Genomic DNA, 23,837 nt, shown 5'->3' on the forward strand with positions numbered 1-23,837 from the left:
AGATGATGTCACAGAGGTCAGCCCTGATGTACTAACACTTTGTGCTATTGCATAGTGATGCAGAGTCACGCACTGCAGTGCAGCGGACAGCAATGCATTGGTATTTACTTTCTAGTGCAAAAGGTATTTTGCACTTGAAATATTCTCTTTTTATCAGCGCGCAAAGCACTTTGCGCTACTAGGCATCAGTTTATATAAAGGGGTGTTATAGGGCGAACACCCAGGGTCATATCTACTAAGGATTTGCACCAGGGCAAAGTGACACAGAATGACACAAGGTATAAAAGCAAGAATATATACTTTCCAGTGGAAAATGTATTTTTCTTTGGAAAGGTGCCCTTTTTTCAGCTCAAAAAGTGTTTTGGGCTCCTTTGTGTTGCTTTGCATCAAGGGGGTGTTCCTGTGGCAGACGCATTTGACACAAACCCTGATCTCCTAAAACAGCTAGGGGCTTCACATTAAAAACTAACATCTCCATGAAGGAGGTCCTAAAAAATTTAATGTTTTCATTTCTCAAAATAACCTACACATTGCATGTGTGCTGAAGTTCCCAGCACACATCCAGGGCGTGGGGTTCCTCTTTGTTTGTCTAGACATAGACATTTGTACTAAAACACTCTAGTTCCTGTAGAAATCCTATGCTAGACAGTGCACACTCACCTCTGAAAGAAGGTAAGTCACTGCAGGAAGCCAGAGCTTAATTTATGAAAAAATAATAATAAAATAAGTGCAGGTGCACAAAGTGTGTGTAAGATACCGTCCTCTTCCACATCTGTTGCAGCTCACTTCCATCACTTGTACTGTCCACTGGCTTCATGTACGCTCACCCCTGTAATATGGCAATCCGCAGGTTGCAAGTTGGAAGCGTGGAAAGGCACACAGAGGCCGTCATTATGATGCTGGTCGGAGTTGCTTCTGACAGACACCGTTTCAGTGAGGGAACCCTTCGACCATAGGTTGGCAGTTAAACACACCTGATTACAATGCAACCGCGATGGTGGTGGTCGCAAACTCCCATTTCTCTCTTGGAGCTTGTGTGATGGGCGGAAACCGCCCGCATCACAAGCTCCCATTGAGAAATGGGATTTTCAGGGGGCACTATAGGTCCCTCTAGGCCACAAAGCAGAGGGCCAGGGGGGGAGAGGACCCTGATAGGGGCCCCAAATTTCGAAAGTCAGACATGGAAAGTCTGTCAGAAACAGTCAACGTAATCCCAACAGTGGAGCCGAGCCTGGCTCCGCCATCATTGAAAGGATTGCTATTCTGCTCCTGTTGAGACCGTCAGAGGAGGCGCTGAAACCCTTTGGGGTTTTCCCTTCAACCGGCGTAATCCAAATATGGCGGTCAGAGGGAAGGGTCAGCCTCTCCCCCTGACATTCAAATGTGGCCCTTAGTCTTCCATTCTGCTGAAGTCGGAAAAGTTTATACCATAAACTTTTTTACAACGTATAATAATCTGCACAGCAAAGGTTCATGAGTAAGTGCAGCAAACAATGTGGCAAAGAGACCTATTACATCAGTTTTTAGAACGCTGGTGAAAGAAACAAGATATTACTGAACATTTTCGATTCATGAAGTTCAAATGAAAATGCATATTTTATCTTAGGGTTTGGGAATTAAACGTAGGGGTACTTTTTGGCGATGCTCTACTGACTGTTCCTTCTCAGAGTCATACGTTATACCGGTTGGGGTAGGGAACGTTAGTGGCACATGTTCAGTGTCGTCATGTCGTATGAATAGAGAGAGCTTTGGCAATCTAATTCTGTAATTAACTCTGTGATTTGGATGATGCAAAGCTAATATTTTCTCCTTTCGTAAACTGACAGTTGATGATAAAACAGACAGCGCTCTCTAAGTTATATTTTGTCTTTAGCGGTGGTGTGGTGCAAACTGACACACAAATGTAGGAAGTAGTAACAGGTTCTGGCAAATGGATCTGGCGTGTTAATTTACAAAAGGATTTGCAAAATATCTCAGTTATTTGTGACCAGTTCTTTCATAATTTTCTAAATTTTGCTCTCTCAGACGGAGGCACCCCTCCTGATCCGTCCATATTTAGAAGAAATGACAAATTCAGAAGTCCACGCAGTGATGACCGGGGGCTTTGGAACCATCGCCGGCAGTGTGCTCGGTGCCTATATCTCCTTCGGGGTAAGTCAAGGATATTTCATGGTTATTGGTTCCTATTGGCTGATTTGTTGCTAGTGTATTTGTGGGCTTCCTCAACAGTTAGCAATAAGGCTGTCAAATTTTATTAGTTATGAAAAAGCATACCGAATCCGAGCTAAATCTCTTCGTGGCCACAATGATCATCAGATGAAACTATCCAATGTAAAAAGGAGCGAAGGTATGAAATAATTTAAAGAATTAACTCTTCTTGTATGTGTAAATGTCTCAGCAGCATTGCAGATTGTGCCCACGTGTGTTTTTGGTGTCTTTTATAATATCAGATGGTGAGTGTAAGGCGTTGCCTTGCATCCATAGTTTATTCTGCCTACCTTCGCATGTTTTCTTCCTTCTCTTCATGAAGGACTCCCCAGTGGATGAAAGGCATCCTATCACATGCTGCATTTTTGGCATTCATGTGATCGCACACCCTACACTACTTGGACTGAGTGTCCAAGTAGAGAGCAATAGGTTATGGGCATGTCAAATTTGTTTGGACCTGGAAAGGGCCTAATGCCAGAAACTCTAGTCCATAACAGTAAAACGTCACTAGAGAGATAACATATCTACATTTGCAACTCTTAAAGGTCAGTGCCTGTGTCGCTCCCTGATTAAATACATGTACCACTGTACTATCGGGTGGCCAAGGATCTCCACTGGCTGCCAGTTGCGCAGAGAACCAGGTTCAGGGTATGCTGTACGGCGTTTAAAGCGCCACATATGAACTGCCCGGCCTTTGTGAAAGCTGGGATCGTGAAATACTGCCCGACAAGAGAACTGAGATCCAGCTCCCTTCACTACCTGGTTACCCCCACTTATAAGAAATACGGGATTGGAGGCCGCAGGTTCTCTGTTACGGTCCCTGGAGCTTGTACACACTTCCCCTGGAGATTAGGCAGTCTTCTAATTACATTAAATTTAGGCAACTCTTGAAGACTTGGCTGTTAACTACAGCAGACTCAGGGAGGCTTCAAGAGACAGTGAAAGAAAAGGAGGAAGTGAGGGAGGGAGAAGGTAGAGAGAAAGTGAGAGGTTGACGAGAGAGAGCAGAGAAGGAGCGGGACAGAATTTACGGATCGAAAGGAGAAATAGCATAAGGAGACAAAGGGAGCAGGGAAGCTTGAACATTTTTTGCCAGGATTACTGTGATCCACAACCCTCTTTCCTCAATCATACACTGCATCTTATGCATCTTATTTATCAGAGCCCACTCAAGGGATTCGGAGCAGTGCTTATTTTGAGCCAGTGGTTTCCAGTGCTTGGCACTAGAAGTTAATTGTCAACACTGGCACTTATGACTGTCTACACTGTTTATCTAAATAACCGATTAACACAACAACAGTTGTTTATTATTTTCTGTTGCCCAAGCCATTATTGTAACTTTGGAGTCTGGAATAGTCATAAATATTATACTTGTGGGGTGTGTTGATTAGTAGTTGTATTGATCATGTCACTGACGGCACAAATAGGGGCAATGAGTATCACCAGTTGAAATGGCCTCTCGATGAGGACCCGGGCACTTATTTTTTTCAAAATTAAGCACTGGTTCAGAGGGCAGAAAGGGGCTGCTGACCACAACCGTGGTGGATGAGATCCTCCTGGTGTCCCGTGGTCGGCCCTTCTATGGCACCGAAAACTGGACAAGGAAACACTTTCTGCACTTGACTCTCAGAGCAGCAATGGAGAGCAGTCATGGGTTTCACCGGAAAGTAGTGTGGTGAGCTTAGAACTCAACACTCAGTCAACAGATACAACAGTTTCAATTTCCAGTCTAATGCTTGTCATTTTAGAAAAGAAAGTACTTTTTAATCTCACAGCAGTACTGAATTCTACAAAATGGTGTACAGTTTTTAAAGCAATGACCATATTCTGTCTTTTAGCGGTACTGCCCTCATGCTACCTCCCATGCAGCTGACCCTTGATAAGCTTGTGGTCCCAGCAATTAAGAAAGCGCCATGATTTAGGCAGAGATGCAGTTTAGCTGCCCCACAAGTCAAATGTGCAGCAGTAAATATGTAGCACATATTCCTGCCCATGGTGGTGTAGTGGGTAAGAAGTTAGCCTCTGAGTCTCCTGTGCTCGATCACCACAGATTTGGTGGCTTAGTCCTCCCATTGCAGGCAGACACATGCCACAGTTGGAGGTAGTCAACAGCTACCACCGAGGAAGCAGGATTTGCCCGTCATCTCTTCTCACATGGCTGCCTGGTATCACTCCAGCATCAATTGGCAGCCCTGCATGTGGCACACTTACTGCTGTGCCCCCCATCTGGCTATCGAGATGGATGCACCCTGCTTGGCCGACACCAAAGTAGGAATTGGAACTAACCAGGCCGATATGATCACCAGTGCAACAATCAACAAGAAAGGCATCTAGGCACTAGACCTCAGCTTCACCAGCAGAAATTTCAGACAATGTACCCTCACCTCTGGGACACTTGTTGTTAGGCAGACATCAGTGATGATCATGCACCAGTCCTTTAAGTACTCTGCAGAGCACTTCCTTCCTTGATCATGTAGGACATGAAACTGGAACTTAGTAGGGTGGTTTGGGTACCTACTGTATACACATTTTATAGACAAATTGTATGGATCCACTATCTCAATCTTCAGAACCAATTTGGGGTGTTTCTCCTTTCAAGTGTCTTTTTCAAGCTGCCCTCCAGACACACTGTTTGTGCAGACACAGTGCCTCTCACAACAGGTTGCACTGTGGCTGTCGCCAAACATGAATACAATGAAGTGTGAGGTTTCTGCACCTGGCTCTCATCAGCCTCTCTGAAGCCATTATCAGAGATGGCAAAAGGGTGAGCCTGACACAAATATTTCTGCACCTTGCTCAGTGGAAACTGCAGTCCATAAAAATAAACCAAGCTACCATAATCCAAATGTCAGTGAGAACCAATCAACTATCCCTTGCTAACAAGCCTCTTCCTGAACTTTCTAAAGGCTATCTTTGTCTCCATCTTCCTCACTTAACTGGCTGGATATCCAACCTTCAACCATTTCATTGCGAGCAGTATGCTTCCACTGTCTCAGGAAGCTGTCTCCATCCTTTCTCTTCTGTGATACCTAAGCAGGCGTATCCAAATGGATCCTAATCACCTCAGACTGCACATGTGCTTCATACAAGATGTCAGTGCACAGTTCTGGAAAATCACATAACAGCTGAACTAGGCAAAAAATAGTCAAGTAGGCCATAGATAAAACGATCTGATCACGCTGATTGCATAATCAGGGACAGTCTCAGGCCTTTGTACTCTTGATGTGATTCGCGTAATGCAACGGCCAAAATAAAGTCAAGATACTAGATACACACATCGAGTACTCAGGAAAAGGAACACACCTGCATACCATGCAGAAGTCATTCCTGTCCACACAATATTATACTCTCCTCCTGCATTGCCAAAGCGATTGCCTCTTTTAAAACTTCATTCAAAATCAAAACCCACTCTTCCTTTCCACCTAACTTCCCAATGCATTAGACAGCTGGTACCCTATTCTGAGCTACAGGGGCACAGCAAGCTCGAGAGACCGCCCTGCAACCGCTGGGCCCTGCTGGAGTGTGTTCCTGATACTCAAGAGGTGTCTACCCAGGTCCTGGAACCTTGGCTGGCATCAGAGAGTGCTCCTCCTGCCGAACTGAATGTTCCATCAAAGTTAGCATAAAGCGATGCAAAGCCACACAAAGACCTGCTACACACCTGAAAGATTTATTGGATCCATCACTAGCAATGTGAAGTCCCAGAAAGCAGACCACCCAGCTGAAAGCTTCATCAGAACCGACACCGAGCAACGCTGAGTCTCCGTGTACAGCTGTATTGGAACCAACACCGGTCGACTCGAAGCCTCGCAAAGCAATACAGCGCAACAAGGATATAAGGTACAATCCTCAGTGGGCCAAACTCAGTCCTGTGTCCAGCATGCACTCCATTGTGGTCGGACTGAACTTGTGACTTTGGCCTGGTCCAGTGCAACCAGATACTCTCAGTTGGTGCTTTGTGCCTTTTGGTGCTACTTTTAGCTAAACCTTTAACATTCATTATCTCTAGTTATACTGATCGGATTTTTTCTTGTTTTGATATCATTTTATTTATTAGATTTTGCTTTATTTCCCTAGATTGGTCTGGAATCTTTCTTGTGTTGTACTTTCACTTTATTACTGCTTATGTGCTGCATAAATACCTTACACATTGCCTCTAGTTAAGCCTGACTACTTTCGTGCCAAACTAGAAGAGGTTTAAGCACAGGTTGATTTATGATTTTCTGTAGCTCACCCTGACAGGGATTGTAGTTGTTGCTTGTGAAGAGCAAACAACCTACTCAACCATTAAACCAATTTCTCACAGACAATAAAAAATACCAGCCACTGATCACCTAGAATTCAAGGGGAGTGTCAAGACCTGGCTTGTACCCTCCTGATGTAAATAGAGTATTACTCTTCTGGTCATCTGCAAGTTTGTAGGGACCAATACTATATACTACAAGGAAAATACCCAATACCAAAATATCTGAGTCCAAATGACAAGCAACACGAGCATCACACATACTGCATGGAAAAGCCTACAAGAATCTCTGTTTATATGACAATGTAATGACAACCACAGAAATAACAATTGAAAGAACTCTAATCACCCACTGAACAAACGTAAATGTCAAAAAGAATATCCATTTACAATTCCAGTGCATATTATTCATTTGTCACAAAATAAAGTTTCTTAATGCGATGTGAGAAAAACTAACATTAATTATTTCATAGTTTTACGCCCTGCATGATCCTGCATGGCTGCTGTGAAAGATCCATGTCAGAATAAGCTTGAACCACAAAATACCAATAAGAACTCTCCCTCTAGCCAAGTTTTTATGTACAATTAAAAAAATCGGTACAGCTTTAAACATTGATACTTACTAGGCTAACTGGAGCCATGCATTTCTCTATTTTACCGTTTGTGGTCCTATAGCTGAATGAAAACTGCATTAATATCACAACATTGTATAAACCAAGAGCATGAATACAATACAGCTTGACAATCTGTTATCCATGTGCATGCTTATTGTTACTAAACATAAGAAGAACCCTATTAACCTATGCACATGAAATTAGCAATAATCTGCATGAGAATAATTAATGGTTCAAACTACATGGCACTGAATGGAAATTGTACAACTGTCACCTGGTGGCAAAGAGCTTCAGGAGCTCATCAGGGTTAGTACTATACCATACTACTCACATTTGATCAACGGAAATGTACTGATATTTGTAATAGACGAAAACATATTTTGCATAATGCAATCTGTTTTGCATGTCAGAGAATATTTACACTTTACTCGTATCTTCTTTATTGTTTTGTTTTTGGGCACAAAAAATTCCTCCAGCCCTACTAGAAAGGAATAAAACACAGAAATGATGCACCTCAACATTTCCTCATGGTATTTACCTTCTAAGCTTAATATCGACTGCACTAGCTTCAAGACACCATTCTGGTACACCATTCTGAAATATCCACTCAGGGCCTGCTTTCTTTCCTGTTAGACCTGTGGGCCTTAGGGTTGTCTTCCCTCAAATGTTTGACAGGCCATAGGAATAACCAATTGCATGCTAGCCAATCTGGTTTTCACCCTAATTATAGTACTGAAACAGCTCTGCTGGAGGTTGTTGACTCCATCCGACTTACAGCCTGATTACGATGTTGGACGAGCCTGAGTCCATTCGACATCATTTAGGAACTGGGACCAAACGACCTTCTGCCGTCGATCCCAACTGAGCAATAAGGATGTGACCGAACACTGTTTGGTCACATTCCTATTCTTTACAATGGGAGCATGCATTCTGACCTGAATGCATGCTCTCATTGTAAAGAGCTGAGGTGCAGTTCATCCCTGCACCCGGTGGCAGGCACCTTAAGGTGCCTGCCACCGGGCGCAGGGATCAACGGGGGGGCACCATAGGTGCCACCCAGGCCACCATCTGAAGTCCTTCCAACCATGGGGTCGCTGCTGGGGGCCCCCAGAGTTGGATTCCCACAGCTTTTCTGTGTCGCAAAGGCTGGCACAGAAAGGCTGTTGGAACCTGCCATTGTAATCCTTTGCGCGAAAAGAGCTGCCTGAGGGATTACTGGAGGCTTTCCGAATGGCAGTTGGAGGCCATTTGGAAATCTGGTTCGGATTCCTTTCTGACCGACCCCATCAAAATGGGTCGGTCGGAAAGGAATTCGAACAGCCAATTACATTGCCATAGAAATTGCCCGACTAAGGGTAGAAGCCGTTTCTTACGGCATCGTAATCGGGCCCATAGTCTAGAAGTGGGTGATAGGGCCTTGCTGGTTCTTTTAGATCTGTTGGCTGTGTTCGATATGATCTTTCACCACATCCTCTTGGCCCGTCTCCACTCAGGAGGTATTGGGGGCTGGCCTGGAAGTGGTTTGCATCTTTTCTGGGGGAAAGGGGACAAGAGGTATGGTGCCACCCCTTTTTGGCAAAATCCCACAATCGAAGTGTAGGAGTACCTCAGGGCTTAATGTTTACTTCACTCCCTTGGCTACCATGGCAGAATCGTTAGGGGCAAAAATCGTGTCATATGCAGATGACACCCAGCTGCTGTTCTCTTGGAAGAATAGCGAGCACTTCCCAGGCAACAAAATCTGCAACTGCCTCTCTGCGGTGTTTGCGTGGCTGTCCGCGAACCAAATTAAATGTAATGCTGGGAAAACAGAACTGCTTTTATTTTTGGTTCAGGGGCTAAGACACCCTGGCAGTCTTTCTGGCCATCAGATGCCCCCCACCCCCACTAACCAAAAACCTACTGTTGAAAAACCTGGGCTTCAAATTTGATGGTCAACTGCTATTTCACTCCCAAGTAAACTCAGTGGTGGGCACTAGGTTTGCCCTTCTTCAACATCTCCGGACGTTTCTGTTTTTTTTGTCCTTTTGTCCTTTATGGCTAGACAACAAGTGATTCAAGCCCTGATTATTTCACACCTTGACTATGGGAATGGACTCTATTCAGGTACGCTCAAATACCTGACTCCCAAGTGTCCTGTCTTCTTAAGAATCTTCATTGGCTTTTGTTGAGGAAGAGGATTATTTTAAGAACTGGCCCAGGCTATCTACAAGACAGAATTAAGTTCTATGCCCCCCAGATAAACCTTTGCTCTGCAAATATCTGCCTTGCCAGAATTCCGCGAATCAGGAAGGCAAGGTTAGAGGGCAGAGCCCTTTCTTTCTTGGGCCCCTCCCTCTGGAACAAACTTCCATTGACCATCAGATGTATTAAGGCGACGCCTGTATTTCGGAAAAAGCTAAAGAAATTGTTTTTTTCCAGCCCCTAGATCTCTCCCTTTTTATCCCCACTGACACTCTTTCGGCAGCAGCGCCAGGACACTCCTTGGAGTAACAGTCATGCTTTATAAATAACCCCACAATAGACATAGACTCCGTGTAAGTTACCACTGCTAACCAGTGCTAACCAGTGCTAAAGTGTGTGTGCTTTATACTTTAAACATGATGAATTTGGCACATTTCATTTAATTTACTTGTAATGCCATAGTAAAGTGGTTTGACATGTACCCATGGCCTGTAAGTTAAATGCTTCTAATGGGCATGCAGCATTCATTGTGCCACCCACTTAAGTAGCCTTTTAAACATGTCTCAAATCTGCCATTGCAGCCTGTGGGTGCAGTTTACACTGTCATATCGACCAGGCAAAATATACTTTTTGCTAGGTCTAAAACATCCTTTTTAGTACATACAAGTACCCCTAGGGTAGGCCCTGAACAGCCCATAGTGCAGGGTGCAGTGTATTCAAAATGTTAGACATGTACTTTTAGCCTTTCACATGTCCTGGTAGCAAAACACTCTTATGTTTGTTTTTCATTACTGCAAAGCCTACCTTTCCCATTGGATAATATTGGGTTACCTTTTTACATTCAATAAGTGATAACTTTCAATTAGGAGCAGGTGGGAATGCCAAGTTTGGTGTCTAAAGAACTATAATTGACTGCCCTATTTAATGGTAAAGTTGGAATTGAAGGCACACTTGTGAAAATGCTTCTTTTAGACAGTTGGGACTTGCTTTCATCAACCATTTGATACCTACAGCCTGTATTCTGGGTCACATGACCATGTGTAGCTGGCAGTTGGTATTTGTGTACTGCCCCTGGCAGGAGACAAAGGGGACTAGATGTTGGCAGGATGGGCCATCTGTGACTTGAGGAGAGGGAGAAACTGTCACCTACCACACTTTACATCACAAAGATTTCCCAGACAAAGTCGGGGCATTGCAGGGATGCAGGAAATTATACACAGCTCTGGGATGGAAACCTCCAGAACCTTCTCCTACTTAAAAGTGGGCACTAGGTTTAAATAGTGGACCCTCAAACCCACCTCTTCAGTGCACCTCTGGTCCTGTGGAAGATTCGGAAGGACTGCTGTGCTACTCTACAAGAAGGACAACAACTCTGTTGCCCTGCTGCCTTGCTGCCTGAGTGAAAGGACTGTATCGGAATCTTGAGATCAGGCCCATCATCAGAGTGACCCCAAAGGGTAGTTGGATGGACCACCTTATCAGAGCCTCAGTGAAAGGAAAGACTCCAACCTACTTGAACCCAGGACCTGGACTCGGTATGCTGTGAGTCCTACCCCCCAAGTGGTACAACTCCAGTTTTGTACCCTTGGGCATGGGTATGAAGGTGCTCTGCCAGCCCAGCTGTGGTCCTGTGAGCAGAACTGACGCAGCACAATTAATTTCCTCGCAGATCCCCTTCAGAATGGCCGCAGCGCAGCTTATCCCCAAGCCGAGCCTTGCATTGCATTCTACAGTCTACTCAGAGCCGCTGTTGCACAACGCCTCCTTGACACAGATCTTTTGCCCCTCATCGACGCCATCCTTCGCAATGATGCAGCACTTCACATCGTAGCCACACAGCTTCTTTGAAACAGATGGAGTGCAACGCATCTGTGACTCAGGACCTCTCAACGCAAGCCCTTCATAGACCAAATCATCTGTGACAACACACGACTCCTCATCGCAGCCTGCAGCTTCTTTGGAAACACCACTATGTGATGCATCCTCAACGTGGGATCTTGCAGCGCTCTGCAACCAGGATTTAAGGAAATTCGGTCGGTCTGAACTTATGACTTTTCCCATCCTGGTGCGACCAGATAACTACATTTGGTGCTTTGTGTTTCTAGACACTATTTTTACCTTGAACTTTGAAATTGCATATGTCCGGTTCAACTAATTGGATTTTTGTCATTTTGGTCTCAAATAATTTATATCATTTTACTCTTTTTTTTCCAAATTGTTGTGTGATTTTTCTTGTGTTATGTTTTTACTTCATTACTTTTTGTGGTGCTGCATAAATAGTTTGCACATTTCCTCTAGGTTAAGCCTGACTACTTGTACCAAGTTAACAGAGGGTTAAGCACAGGATAATTTGAGGGTTGCTTGTGACGTCGCTCTCACATACATTGTGGTTGCTGCTCAAGTAGGGCTTCAACCTCCTCAACCAGTAACCCAATTTCCAACACTTCCATTCCACTAAGATGTATTTTCTCAACTATTTTTATAGGATCATCTTCTAAAAAGCCATCATTTTATCACCTTACCTCTCAACCATGTATACCGTCTACTAATACCTCAGTGCCACTGTGATGCATTTCCCATCAGTGTTCATGCTACCTATGCTCATGATTGAAGCCATCACGTAAGCAGCAGTCATCATAAAACTGTATCTGTTAAATACATTAATCCTTCTAATTTTCATTATCACACTGACAGAAGGCCAGCTAAATATCACCAACATAGCACCCTCAACCATCCACTGGCCATTTTCATTTTGGTATAGCCAGGCCACTGAAATTATGTGATTACACAGCTGTGGCATTTTCTGCATAGTTATGAATTTGACACACTTATCACATTGTTTCTAGATCAAACGGATAAAAGTTACTACAAATGCTGCAACACATTTTACTGCACATTGAAAGGCCCTTTGCAAATGTTTACTGTTCATTTTTCAGTTGCGGATTGCTGGATTGCGGTGTTAAACTGATACTATTGAACTTTTGTCTGGACAGTGCCAATGTGTAAAGTTTAGAACATTTAAGTAATACTATCACAAAATGTGCCACATTCTCCACCATAATTTGCATTTCTTGCACCATAATTTAATTAACACTGCTGACAATTTAGTCATCTCCTGCCACAACATTTTGGGGCCTAGGTATAAACTTGAGCTATGAAAACGCTTGCTGATTCAACATTCAAACTACGGTAAAAACAGTAATCATAATTGTACTGGATCTCTACAACCGCCATGTTATAGACTTGCCCACTGAAGTTTGACGTCACAATTAGTGACAATGGATATGCAGCACCAAAGGGTCAAGCTATACCTGTACTGCTCTCATGATAGATAACCAGAAAGCAAATAAATAAAGAATAATTGTAAAATGAAACCTTTAGGCAGTTGTAACATTACCACTAAAGACGACAATTTTTTTTATTTTCAGTCATCCCTATCTCAGTGCTTAATTTGAGCTGGGGCTTTCCGGTGCTACGCACCGGCACTTAACTGGTTTCCGGTGCTTGGCACCGGCACCAAATTGTCCACACCATCCTTAGAACAGTCCACTACATGGTGGCACTGCTCATCTAATTTAGAGATGAGCAGAACAATGGTAGTTTAGGAATACAATCTACATTAAAAGTGCTAACACCTGCCTCCCCAGCCATTCCTTTGGCATTGGGGCTCTGGCATGTTCTGAACTGTTGCATTTACATGGGAGGGAGATGGTTAGTGTTTGTTTTGGCAGCGATGACAAGGGCGATGGGTGGTGCAAGCTGCAGTGGCCACCTGATCAGAGCCCTGGCACTTAATATTTTACAAATTAAGCACTGCCCTATCTTCCACAGTTACAACTGGTCCCCCAGTGACTGACATTTTCCTCACATTAGTTTAAGTAAACAAATCACTTTACTTTAATTGACTTAGATTTCAAATCCACTGTAGAGTTCTATTGATTCTGCTGTTCTGGCTTCATCAATGGTCCTGATTTCATTCTGCTATTTTGCTGGAGCATTACCAGGTTGTGGTCCCTTACCTGACTGGATTGTGATAACATCATATGTTTCTGACTTAACAGCTTCAGCAGTTTCCAGTTGTCTTGTCTAAAAACAGGGCAAACAGCTCTTTCAGTCGTGTCATGTCAAGGGCATAAGGTTCACCAGCGCACCGATGATCTAGAACAGTTGTACATAAACTTTTGACTTCTGTGGACCCCCACTTATTTATTACTGGAACCCAGAGACCACCACTGAATCATAATTAGACGCAGGCCCCCACGGAACAATTACTGGAAGCTTGGGGCATAAGCATTTTTGATGATTGGCCTGAAAAATTCTAAAATCGAATCCAATCTCTTGCAATTTTCACAATGAAATAATTAAGTTCTGGCCTACATTCCTGCAGATCCAATCCTCTTAAAAGGGACCCTGAAATATTATGTAGATTTGCCCTCAAAATATATAAATCTGTCACCTGCAAACATGTCAATGTGAAATAAAAGTGTTGCACATATGCTGCCAAAAAGCTGGAAAATCTACATCCACATATTTCACCAGAACCTAAAAATGTTTCACAACTGGTCCAAAATGAACTTCTTAAATGGTAGCTTTTACCACTTACTCCTGGGCCACTGTCTGCAACTGGTCATCAGGGAAATAGCTGGTCTGTTCTAGTCCACAGACTCTACCAAAAACAAAAGAACAGTCTCATCAGCACCCAGTAAATTTGGCAGTATTAAATCAATGTCAAATGCTGAATTTGGACTTCTCTAAACAGGTTAATCATTGACAATTTTCTCTAAACCCAGCTTTTGCAGAAATAAATAACTGATATGTGTTAACTAAAGGGGTTTCAAATCTGTTGTGAGCCAATGACCAGCTGGATTGGTCCCACATTTTCACCACAGTAATAGCAAGAGAGGCTCCCTAACCTTGGGATTAGCCAAACTGTGATCAAAATTAGCTATTGGAGATTGGGTGAGTATTTTTATTGGATCTGCCTGACACAATTGGCACTGTCGACTGTGATTATTGCTCAACAGTCTCACTGTGCTGGTGATTTTCAGGTGCAGTTGTGCAATGCTATGCTTTAATAAGAAAAGGACAGACCTAGTCTGTGGCTTCCCCATCATACCATCCTCCCACTTATCAGATTTCATGTTGAGTTTACTAGGGCTCTCCCTTTTCAGCTATTTCTTTTAATCTTCATCTGGAGCATTTGGGGGCCTCATGTTTACAGGTACTGACCCTTCTACGATGATGACACTCAATCATCAGTACTTAAACAACTCTCAACGCCACATGTGAGTTTCTAGGAGCTGTTTGGTGACATATTGGAAAAGTATCCCTTAAAGCTGTGGTCCCACCTTGATTACAGCATATTGGACTATTACAGAAAATAATGGGGCAGAGTATGACAGCTCTATCTGCAGTCAGACCGCCACATTACGATGCGGCCGGTCAGACTGCATTGCTCCAGGGATCCACCGACAGCTTCCAAAGGGCTCAAGAAACCCGTCGAGCAGATCGCATTCCCCACAATGGAGGCTGTGCCTTCTTAGGCACTGCTGTGGGTATTACGATCCACCTTTCTGCCAGCCATTTCAATCCGATTCTTCTGACGTGAAAAGGCTGGCGGATAGGCTTTATTCGGGTCCCTGGCAAGGCCCCTGTCCTCCGTAGCCCTCCTCTATGGGACCCGGAGGGCACCACACTGCATCATGTGGCAGGCAATGCATGGTGACCGCCAACTACCTGTTGCCCGGTCCCTTTACCGCTACGATGCGGGCTGGAAGCTCGTCCGACTGACATCATAATCACCCCCTAATTTTAATATCACAACTTCTCTTCAAGCCTCATAGCTAAGCAAGTTTTCTTTTCTGTCTTGAGAATAGGAATATCCCTTATTTTGTCCTGATTAATTCCAATGTTGAACAAATTGGTTAAAAATAAAAGAAAATGTTACCACACCAGAGAGGCCCATCATAGATACTAATGGCTACCCATTAAACAACGTGCTCTCAGTTTCAATTACATTTGCCCAACATCAAAATAGTGAAATGTGGTTGATCCTAACTGAGGAAACTGGGACACTAAAATTTGAGTTCACTTCTACTTAGCCTCTGGAAGACTAGCAATCACTTACTTTTCTGGAAGACCTAAAACATATCTTTTTTGTCGAGCAGGGGAAGGGAGTCCTGTGTCCTGTAGGATTGATTCTGATAGCCTTGCACTTGATAAAAAAGGGAAAAAATTAAGAAAAATGATGTGTGGGATGCCTGAATTAATCTTAGCCACTATGATTACTCTGTGTGGCATTCCAGACCATTTTTGTTTTTGCTTACTGGGCCACTTTGGACAGGAACCAACAATATGCATGTCAGCCTTGGTGTTGCTCCAAAAAGAAATATCCAGATCAACTGCCAAGCCATTTTCACTCCTCCCTCAAAATGTGAACACAAGCCCCTTTGGACAGCCACAGTGACTATGAGACCCACACTGGGCAATGTCCATCGCACAAAAAGGATGACACTGAGAAATAGAAAAATGTGATGAGTGGAATGCTTGAACTAACATCAGGCACTTGTAATTACTCTCTTCCATGCATCCAATCTCATACAAAATGCTCTTGGTTACTCTCTTCTCCCTCATTTAAAATAGGGAGGAAAATACTTTATGTGGATGTGCACATATAGCTCATTGGTATGACGGTCAATGTTAAATCCCCAGTTGTGAACACACACAACATGATGAACAATGTGAAATCCCAGTTATACCCACGCCTTGCCAATTTACCAATGGTTCCATTGTATAGATACTAACCATTTACACACCAGCACACTTTACCTCTGCATTCACAGTGCATCCCAAAATACTAACAGTACACCTGTAAATTAACTTCTCATGGATCAGCACTACCAAGTGCAATGATCACATATTGTGTGTTATCTGTTTCAATTCATCAGCATGGAGTAATCTCTAACCACGCAATTGATGCGAATATATAATTTTTACTATATTGTCAGTAAAACATTTTTCGCTGTTGTTTACTTTTTATATATAATTAAATTGGAAGTATTTTTAATTTGTTTACAGTTTATTGATTACATTAATTATTTATGTTCGTGTATGTAAATATACACATATACACATATGTGTGTGTGTATATATATATATATATATATATATTCACTGAAAAAAGCATAGGTTTCAGGGACGTTATAGTTAGAAATTAACATTTAAAAAACCTTAGAAATTCACTGAAAAAACCACAGGTTTCAGGGACGTTATAGTTAGTTGGACATTTCACTCATGCAAAACCAGATAAATTCAGCCGTTATAGTTAGTACAGCTAACTATAACTCGCGCCCCCGCAATGCACTGCTGATGACGTCACATATTATATCATTCATGACATGGTCAGTGACATCACTGATGACATCTCAAATTACATCACTGATGACATCATCCAGTGACTATGTGTTTCTGTAAAGTTCAAATATGTTTTATATATATATATATATAAATATTCATCCCAAAGGTTGCCCAAAAGCGGAGACGCACACAATGAAAGGCAGACCCCAGTTTTCACAGCGGAGTCTTTATTCGGCAATCGGCAGACACATCCGGATATTTCCTCGCCTCACCCAACATGTTTCGGAGCTCCTGCTCCTTGATCACGGGTCGTGGCTTGCTCTCTGTGCAGATGCGTAGGTAGGAAGTCCCTTAATTAGCAATTTATCGCCCTCCAATGGGCTTCTTCCTCGCTTTGTTTTCTGGGGCTTGCAGTCCCTGCGCTGACATATTACCCTAGATGGGTTCTGCATTAAGAACAATGTTTTCAAACTCTTGATAGAGCCTCCAGTGTGCCTGCTGATGAAAATATTGCTACCTTATCATCCTGTCATGGAGACTCCCGTGTATCGGGAATCGACAGTCCGTAGTAAACATGGTGGTGCTGTCTCCCCGACGAGGCTGGCCGGTAAATATTCATCCCAAAGGTTGCCCAAAAGCGGAGACGCACACAATGAAAGGCAGACCCCAGTTTTCACAGCGGAGTCTTTATTCGGCAATCGGAAGACACATCCGGATATTTCCTCGCCTCACCCAACATGTTTCGGAGCTCCTGCTCCTTGATCACGGGTCGTGGCTTGCTCTCTGTGCAGATGCGTAGGTAGGCAGTCCCTTAATTAGCAATTTATCGCCCTCCAATGGGCTTCTTCCTCGCTTTGCTTTCTGGTGCTTGCAGTCCCTGCGCTGACATATTACCCTAGATGGGTTCTGCATTAAGAACAATGTTTTCAAACTCTTGATAGAGCCTCCTGTGTGCCTGCTGATGAAAATATTGCTACCTTATCATCCTGTCATGGAGACTCCCGTGTATCGGGAATCGACAGTCCGTAGTAAACACGGTGGTGCTGTCTCCCCGACGAGGCTGGCCGGTAAATATTCATCCCAAAGGTTGCCCAAAAGCGGAGATGCACACAATGAAAGGCAGACCCCAGTTTTCACAGCGGAGTCTTTATTCGGCAATCGGCAGACACATCCGGATATTTCCTCGCCTCACCCAACATGTTTCGGAGCTCCTGCTCCTTGATCACGGGTCGTGGCTTGCTCTCTGTGCAGATGCGTAGGTAGGCAGTCCCTTAATTAGCAATTTATCGCCCTCCAATGGGCTTCTTCCTCGCTTTGCTTTCTGGGGCTTGCAGTCCCTGCGCTGACATATTACCCTAGATGGGTTCTGCATTAAGAACAATGTTTTCAAACTCTTGATAGAGCCTCCAGTGTGCCTGCTGACGAAAATATTGCTACCTTATCATCCTGTCATGGAGACTCCTGTGTATCGGGAATCGACAGTCCGTAGTAAACACGGTGGTGTTGTCTCCCCGACCGAGGCTGGCCAGTAAATATTCATCCCAAAGGTTGCCCAAAAGCGGAGACGCACACAATGAAAGGCAGACCCCAGTTTTCACAGCGGAGTCTTTATTCGGCAATCGGCAGACACATCCGGATATTTCCTCGCCTCACCCAACATGTTTCGGAGCTCCTGCTCCTTGATCACGGGTTGTGGCTTGCTCTCTGTGCAGATGCGTAGGTAGGCAGTCCCTTAATTAGCAATTTATCGCCCTCCAATGGGCTTCTTCCTCGCTTTGCTTTCTGGGGCTTGCAGTCCCTGCGCTGACATATTACCCTAGATGGGTTCTGCATTAAGAACAATGTTTTCAAACTCTTGATAGAGCCTCCAGTGTGCCTGCCGACGAAAATATTGCTACCTTATCATCCTGTCATGGAGACTCCCGTGTATCGGGAATCGACAGTCCGTAGTAAACACGGTGGTGCTGTCTCCCCGACCGAGGCTGGCCGGTAAATATTCATCCCAAAGGTTGCCCAAAAGCGGAGACGCACACAATGAAAGGCAGACCCCAGTTTTCACAGCGGAGTCTTTATTTGGCAATCGGCAGACACATACGGATATTTCCTCACCTCACCCAACATGTTTCGGAGCTCCTGCTCCTTGATCACGGGTCGTGGCTTGCTCTCTGTGCAGATGCGTAGGTAGGCAGTCCCTTAATTAGCAATTTATCGCCCTGCAATGGGCTTCTTCCTCGCTTTGCTTTCTGGGGCTTGCAGTCCCTGCGCTGACATATTACCCTAGATGGGTTCTGCATTAAGAACAATGTTTTCAAACTCTTGATAGAGCCTCCAGTGTGCCTGCTGACGAACATATTGCTACCTTATCATCCTGTCATGGAGACTCCCGTGTATCGGGAATCGACAGTCCGTAGTAAACACGGTGGTGCTGTCTCCCCAACGAGGCTGGCCGGTAAATATTCATCCCAAAGGTTGCCCAAAAGCGGAGACGCACACAATGAAAGGCAGACCCCAGTTTTAACAGCGGAGTCTTTATTCGGCAATCGGCAGACACATCCGGATATTTCCTCGCCTCACCCAACATGTTTCGGAGCTCCTGCTCCTTGATCACGGGTCGTGGCTTGCTCTCTGTGCAGATGCGTAGGTAGGCAGTCCCTTAATTAGCAATTTATCGCCCTCCAATGGGCTTCTTCCTCGCTTTGCTTTCTGGGGCTTGCAGTCCCAGCGCTGACATATTACCCTAGATGGGTTCTGCATTAAGAACAATGTTTTCAAACTCTTGATAGAGCCTCCAGTGTGCCTGCTGACAAAAATATTGCTACCTTATCATCCTGTCATGGAGACTCCCGTGTATCGGGAATCGACAGTCCGTAGTAAACACGGTGGTGCTGTCTCCCCGACCGAGGCTGGCCGGTAAATATTCATCCCAAAGGTTGCCCAAAAGCGGAGACGCACACAATGAAAGGCAGACCCCAGTTTTCACAGCGGAGTCTTTATTCGGCAATCGGCAGACACATCCGGATATTTCCCCGCCTCACCCAACATGTTTCGGAGCTCCTGCTCCTTGATCACGGGTCGTGGCTTGCTCTCTGTGCAGATGCGTAGGTAGGCAGTCCCTTAATTAGCAATTTATCGCCCTCCAATGGGCTTCTTCCTCGCTTTGCTTTCTGGGGCTTGCAGTCCCTGCGCTGACATATTACCCTAGATGGGTTCTGCATTAAGAACAATGTTTTCAAACTCTTGATAGAGCCTCCAGTGTGCCTGCTGACGAAAATATTGCTACCTTATCATCCTGTCATGGAGACTCCCGTGTATCGGGAATCGACAGTCCGTAGTAAACACGGTGGTGTTGTCTCCCCGCCCGAGGCTGGCCAGTAAATATTCATCCCAAAGGTTGCCCAAAAGCGGAGACGCACACAATGAAAGGCAGACCCCAGTTTTCACAGCGGAGTCTTTATTCGGCAATCGGCAGACACATCCGGATATTTCCTCGCCTCACCCAACATGTTTCGGAGCTCCTGCTCCTTGATCACGGGTTGTGGCTTGCTCTCTGTGCAGATGCGTAGGTAGGCAGTCCCTTAATTAGCAATTTATCGCCCTCCAATGGGCTTCTTCCTCGCTTTGCTTTCTGGGGCTTGCAGTCCCTGCGCTGACATATTACCCTAGATGGGTTCTGCATTAAGAACAATGTTTTCAAACTCTTGATAGAGCCTCCAGTGTGCCTGCTGACGAAAATATTGCTACCTTATCATCCTGTCATGGAGACTCCCGTGTATCGGGAATCGACAGTCCGTAGTAAACACGGTGGTGCTGTCTCCCCGACCGAGGCTGGCCGGTAAATATTCATCCCAAAGGTTGCCCAAAAGCGGAGACGCACACAATGAAAGGCAGACCCCAGTTTTCACAGCGGAGTCTTTATTCGGCAATCGGCAGACACATACGGATATTTCCTCGCCTCACCCAACATGTTTCGGAGCTCCTGCTCCTTGATCACGGGTCGTGGCTTGCTCTCTGTGCCGATGCGTAGGTAGGCAGTCCCTTAATTAGCAATTTATCGCCCTGCAATGGGCTTCTTCCTCGCTTTGCTTTCTGGGGCTTGCAGTCCCTGCGCTGACATATTACCCTAGATGGGTTCTGCATTAAGAACAATGTTTTCAAACTCTTGATAGAGCCTCCAGTGTGCCTGCTGACGAACATATTGCTACCTTATCATCCTGTCATGGAGACACCCGTGTATCGGGAATCGACAGTCCGTAGTAAACACGGTGGTGCTGTCTCCCCGACGAGGCTGGCCGGTAAATATTCATCCCAAAGGTTGCCCAAAAGCGGAGACGCACACAATGAAAGGCAGACCCCAGTTTTAACAGCGGAGTCTTTATTCGGCAATCGGCAGACACATCCGGATATTTCCTCGCCTCACCCAACATGTTTCGGAGCTCCTGCTCCTTGATCACGGGTCGTGGCTTGCTCTCTGTGCAGATGCGTAGGTAGGCAGTCCCTTAATTAGCAATTTATCGCCCTCCAATGGGCTTCTTCCTCGCTTTGCTTTCTGGGGCTTGCAGTCCCAGCGCTGACATATTACCCTAGATGGGTTCTGCATTAAGAACAATGTTTTCAAACTCTTGATAGAGCCTCCAGTGTGCCTGCTGACAAAAATATTGCTACCTTATCATCCTGTCATGGAGACTCCCGTGTATCGGGAATCGACAGTCCGTAGTACACACGGTGGTGCTGTCTCCCCGACCGAGGCTGGCCGGTAAATATTCATCCCAAAGGTTGCCCAAAAGCGGAGACGCACACAATGAAAGGCAGACCCCAGTTTTCACAGCGGAGTCTTTATTCGGCAATCGGCAGACACATCCGGATATTTCCCCGCCTCACCCAACATGTTTCGGAGCTCCTGCTCCTTGATCACGGGTCGTGGCTTGCTCTCTGTGCAGATGCGTAGGTAGGCAGTCCCTTAATTAGCAATTTATCGCCCTCCAATGGGCTTCTTCCTCGCTTTGCTTTCTGGGGCTTGCAGTCCCTGCGCTGACATATTACCCTAGATGGGTTCTGCATTAAGAACAATGTTTTCAAACTCTTGATAGAGCCTCCAATGTGCCTGCTGACGAAAGTCTCCATGACAGGATGATAAGGTAGCAATATTTTTGTCAGCAGGCACACTGGAGGCTCTATCAAGGGTAATATGTCAGCGCAGGGACTGCAAGCCCCTTAAAGCAAAGCGAGGAAGAAGCCCATTGGAGGGCGATAAATTGCTAATTAAGGGACTGCCTACCTACGCATCTGCACAGAGAGCAAGCCACGACCCGTGATCAAGGAGCAGGAGCTCTGAAACATGTTGGGTGAGGCGAGGAAATATCCGGATGTGTCTGCCGATTGCCGAATAAAGACTCCGCTGTGAAAACTGGGGTCTGCCTTTCATTGTGTGCATCTCCGCTTTTGGGCAACCTTTGGGATGAATATTTACCGGCCAGCCTCAGTCGGGGAGACAGCACCACCGTGTATACTACGGACTGTCGATTCCCGATACACAGGAGTCTCCATGACAGGATGATAAGGTAGCAATATTTTCGTCAGCAGGCACACTGGAGGCTCTATGAAGAGTTTGAAAACATTGTTCTTAATGCAGAACCCATCTAGGGTAATATGTCAGCGCTGGGACTGCAAGCCCCAGAAAGCAAAGCGAGGAAGAAGCCCATTGGAGGGCGATAAATTGCTAATTAAGGGACTGCCTACCTACGAATCTGCACAGAGAGCAAGCCACGACCCGTGATCAAGGAGCAGGAGCTCCGAAACATGTTGGGTGAGGCGAGGAAATATCCGGATGTGTCTGCCGATTGCCGAATAAAGACTCCGCTGTGAAAACTGGGGTCTGCCTTTCATTGTGTGCGTCTCCGCTTTTGGGCAACCTTTGGGATGAATATTTACCGGCCAGCCTCGGACGGGGAGACAGCACCACCGTGTATACTACGGACTGTCGATTCCCGATACACGGGAGTCTCCATGACAGGATGATAAGGTAGCAATATTTTCGTCAGCAGGCACGCTGGAGGCTCTATCAAGAGTTTGAAAACATTGTTCTTAATGCAGAACCCATCTAGGGTAATATGTCAGCGCAGGGACTGCAAGCCCCAGAAAGCAAAGCGAGGAAGAAGCCCATTGGAGGGCGATAAATTGCTAATTAAGGGACTGCCTACCTACGCATCTGCACAGAGAGCAAGCCACGACCCGTGATCAAGGAGCAGGAGCTCCGAAACATGTTGGGTGAGGCGAGGAAATATCCGGATGTGTCTGCCGATTGCCGAATAAAGACTCTGCTGTGAAAACTGGGGTCTGCCTTTCATTGTGTGCGTCTCCGCTTTTGGGCAACCTTTGGGATGAATATTTACCGGCAAGCCTCGGTCGGGGAGACAGCACCACGGTGTATACTACGGACTGTCGATTCCCGATACACGGGAGTCTCCATGACAGGATGATAAGGTAGCAATATTTTCGTCAGCAGGCACACTGGAGGCTCTATCAAGAGTTTGAAAACATTGTTCTTAATACAGAACCCATCTAGGGTAATATGTCAGCGCAGGGACTGCAAGCCCCAGAAAGCAAAGCGAGGAAGAAGCGCATTGGAGGGCGATAAATTGCTAATTAAGGGACTGCCTACCTACGCATTTGCACAGAGAGCAAGCCACGACCCTTGATCAAGGAGCAGGAGCTCTGAAACATGTTGGGTGAGGCGAGGAAATATCCGGATGTGTCTGCCGATTGCCGAATAAAGACTCCGCTGTGAAAACTGGGGTCTGCCTTTCATTGTGTGCGTCTCCGCTTTTGGGCAACCTTTGGGATGAATATTTACCGGCCAGCCTCGGTCGGGGAAACAGCACCACCGTGTATACTACGGACTGTCGATTCTCGATACACGGGAGTCTCCATGACAGGATGATAAGGTAGCAATATTTTCGTCAGCAGGCACACTGGAGGCTCTATCAAGAGTTTAAAAACATTGTTCTTAATGCAGAACCCATCTAGGGTAATATGTCAGCGCAGGGACTGCAAGCCCCAGAAAGCAAAGCGAGGAAGAAGCCCATTGGAGGGCGATAAATTGCTAATTAAGGGACTGCCTACCTACGCATCTGCACAGAGAGCAAGCCACGACCAGTGATCAAGGAGCAGGAGCTCCGAAACATGTTGGGTGAGGCGAGGAAATATCCGTATGTGTCTGCCGATTGCCGAATAAA

General features: G+C 45.3%; 1 protein-coding gene across 1 annotated transcript in view; it reads left to right on the forward strand.

Annotated features, from left to right (window-relative positions):
* The window catches only part of LOC146860199 (sodium/nucleoside cotransporter 2-like), a 347,088-nt gene that overhangs the window by 225,063 nt on the left and 98,188 nt on the right, over positions 1-23,837 (forward strand). The window contains exon 11 of the mRNA XM_085644040.1: positions 2,026-2,151. Within this exon, the coding sequence (XP_085500166.1) occupies positions 2,026-2,151 (126 nt within the window). The remainder of the gene's footprint in view (positions 1-2,025; positions 2,152-23,837) is intronic.

Source organism: Triturus cristatus, chromosome 3_1, assembly GCF_964204655.1.
Source record: "Triturus cristatus chromosome 3_1, aTriCri1.1, whole genome shotgun sequence".
Classification (NCBI taxonomy): Eukaryota; Metazoa; Chordata; class Amphibia; order Caudata; family Salamandridae; genus Triturus; species Triturus cristatus.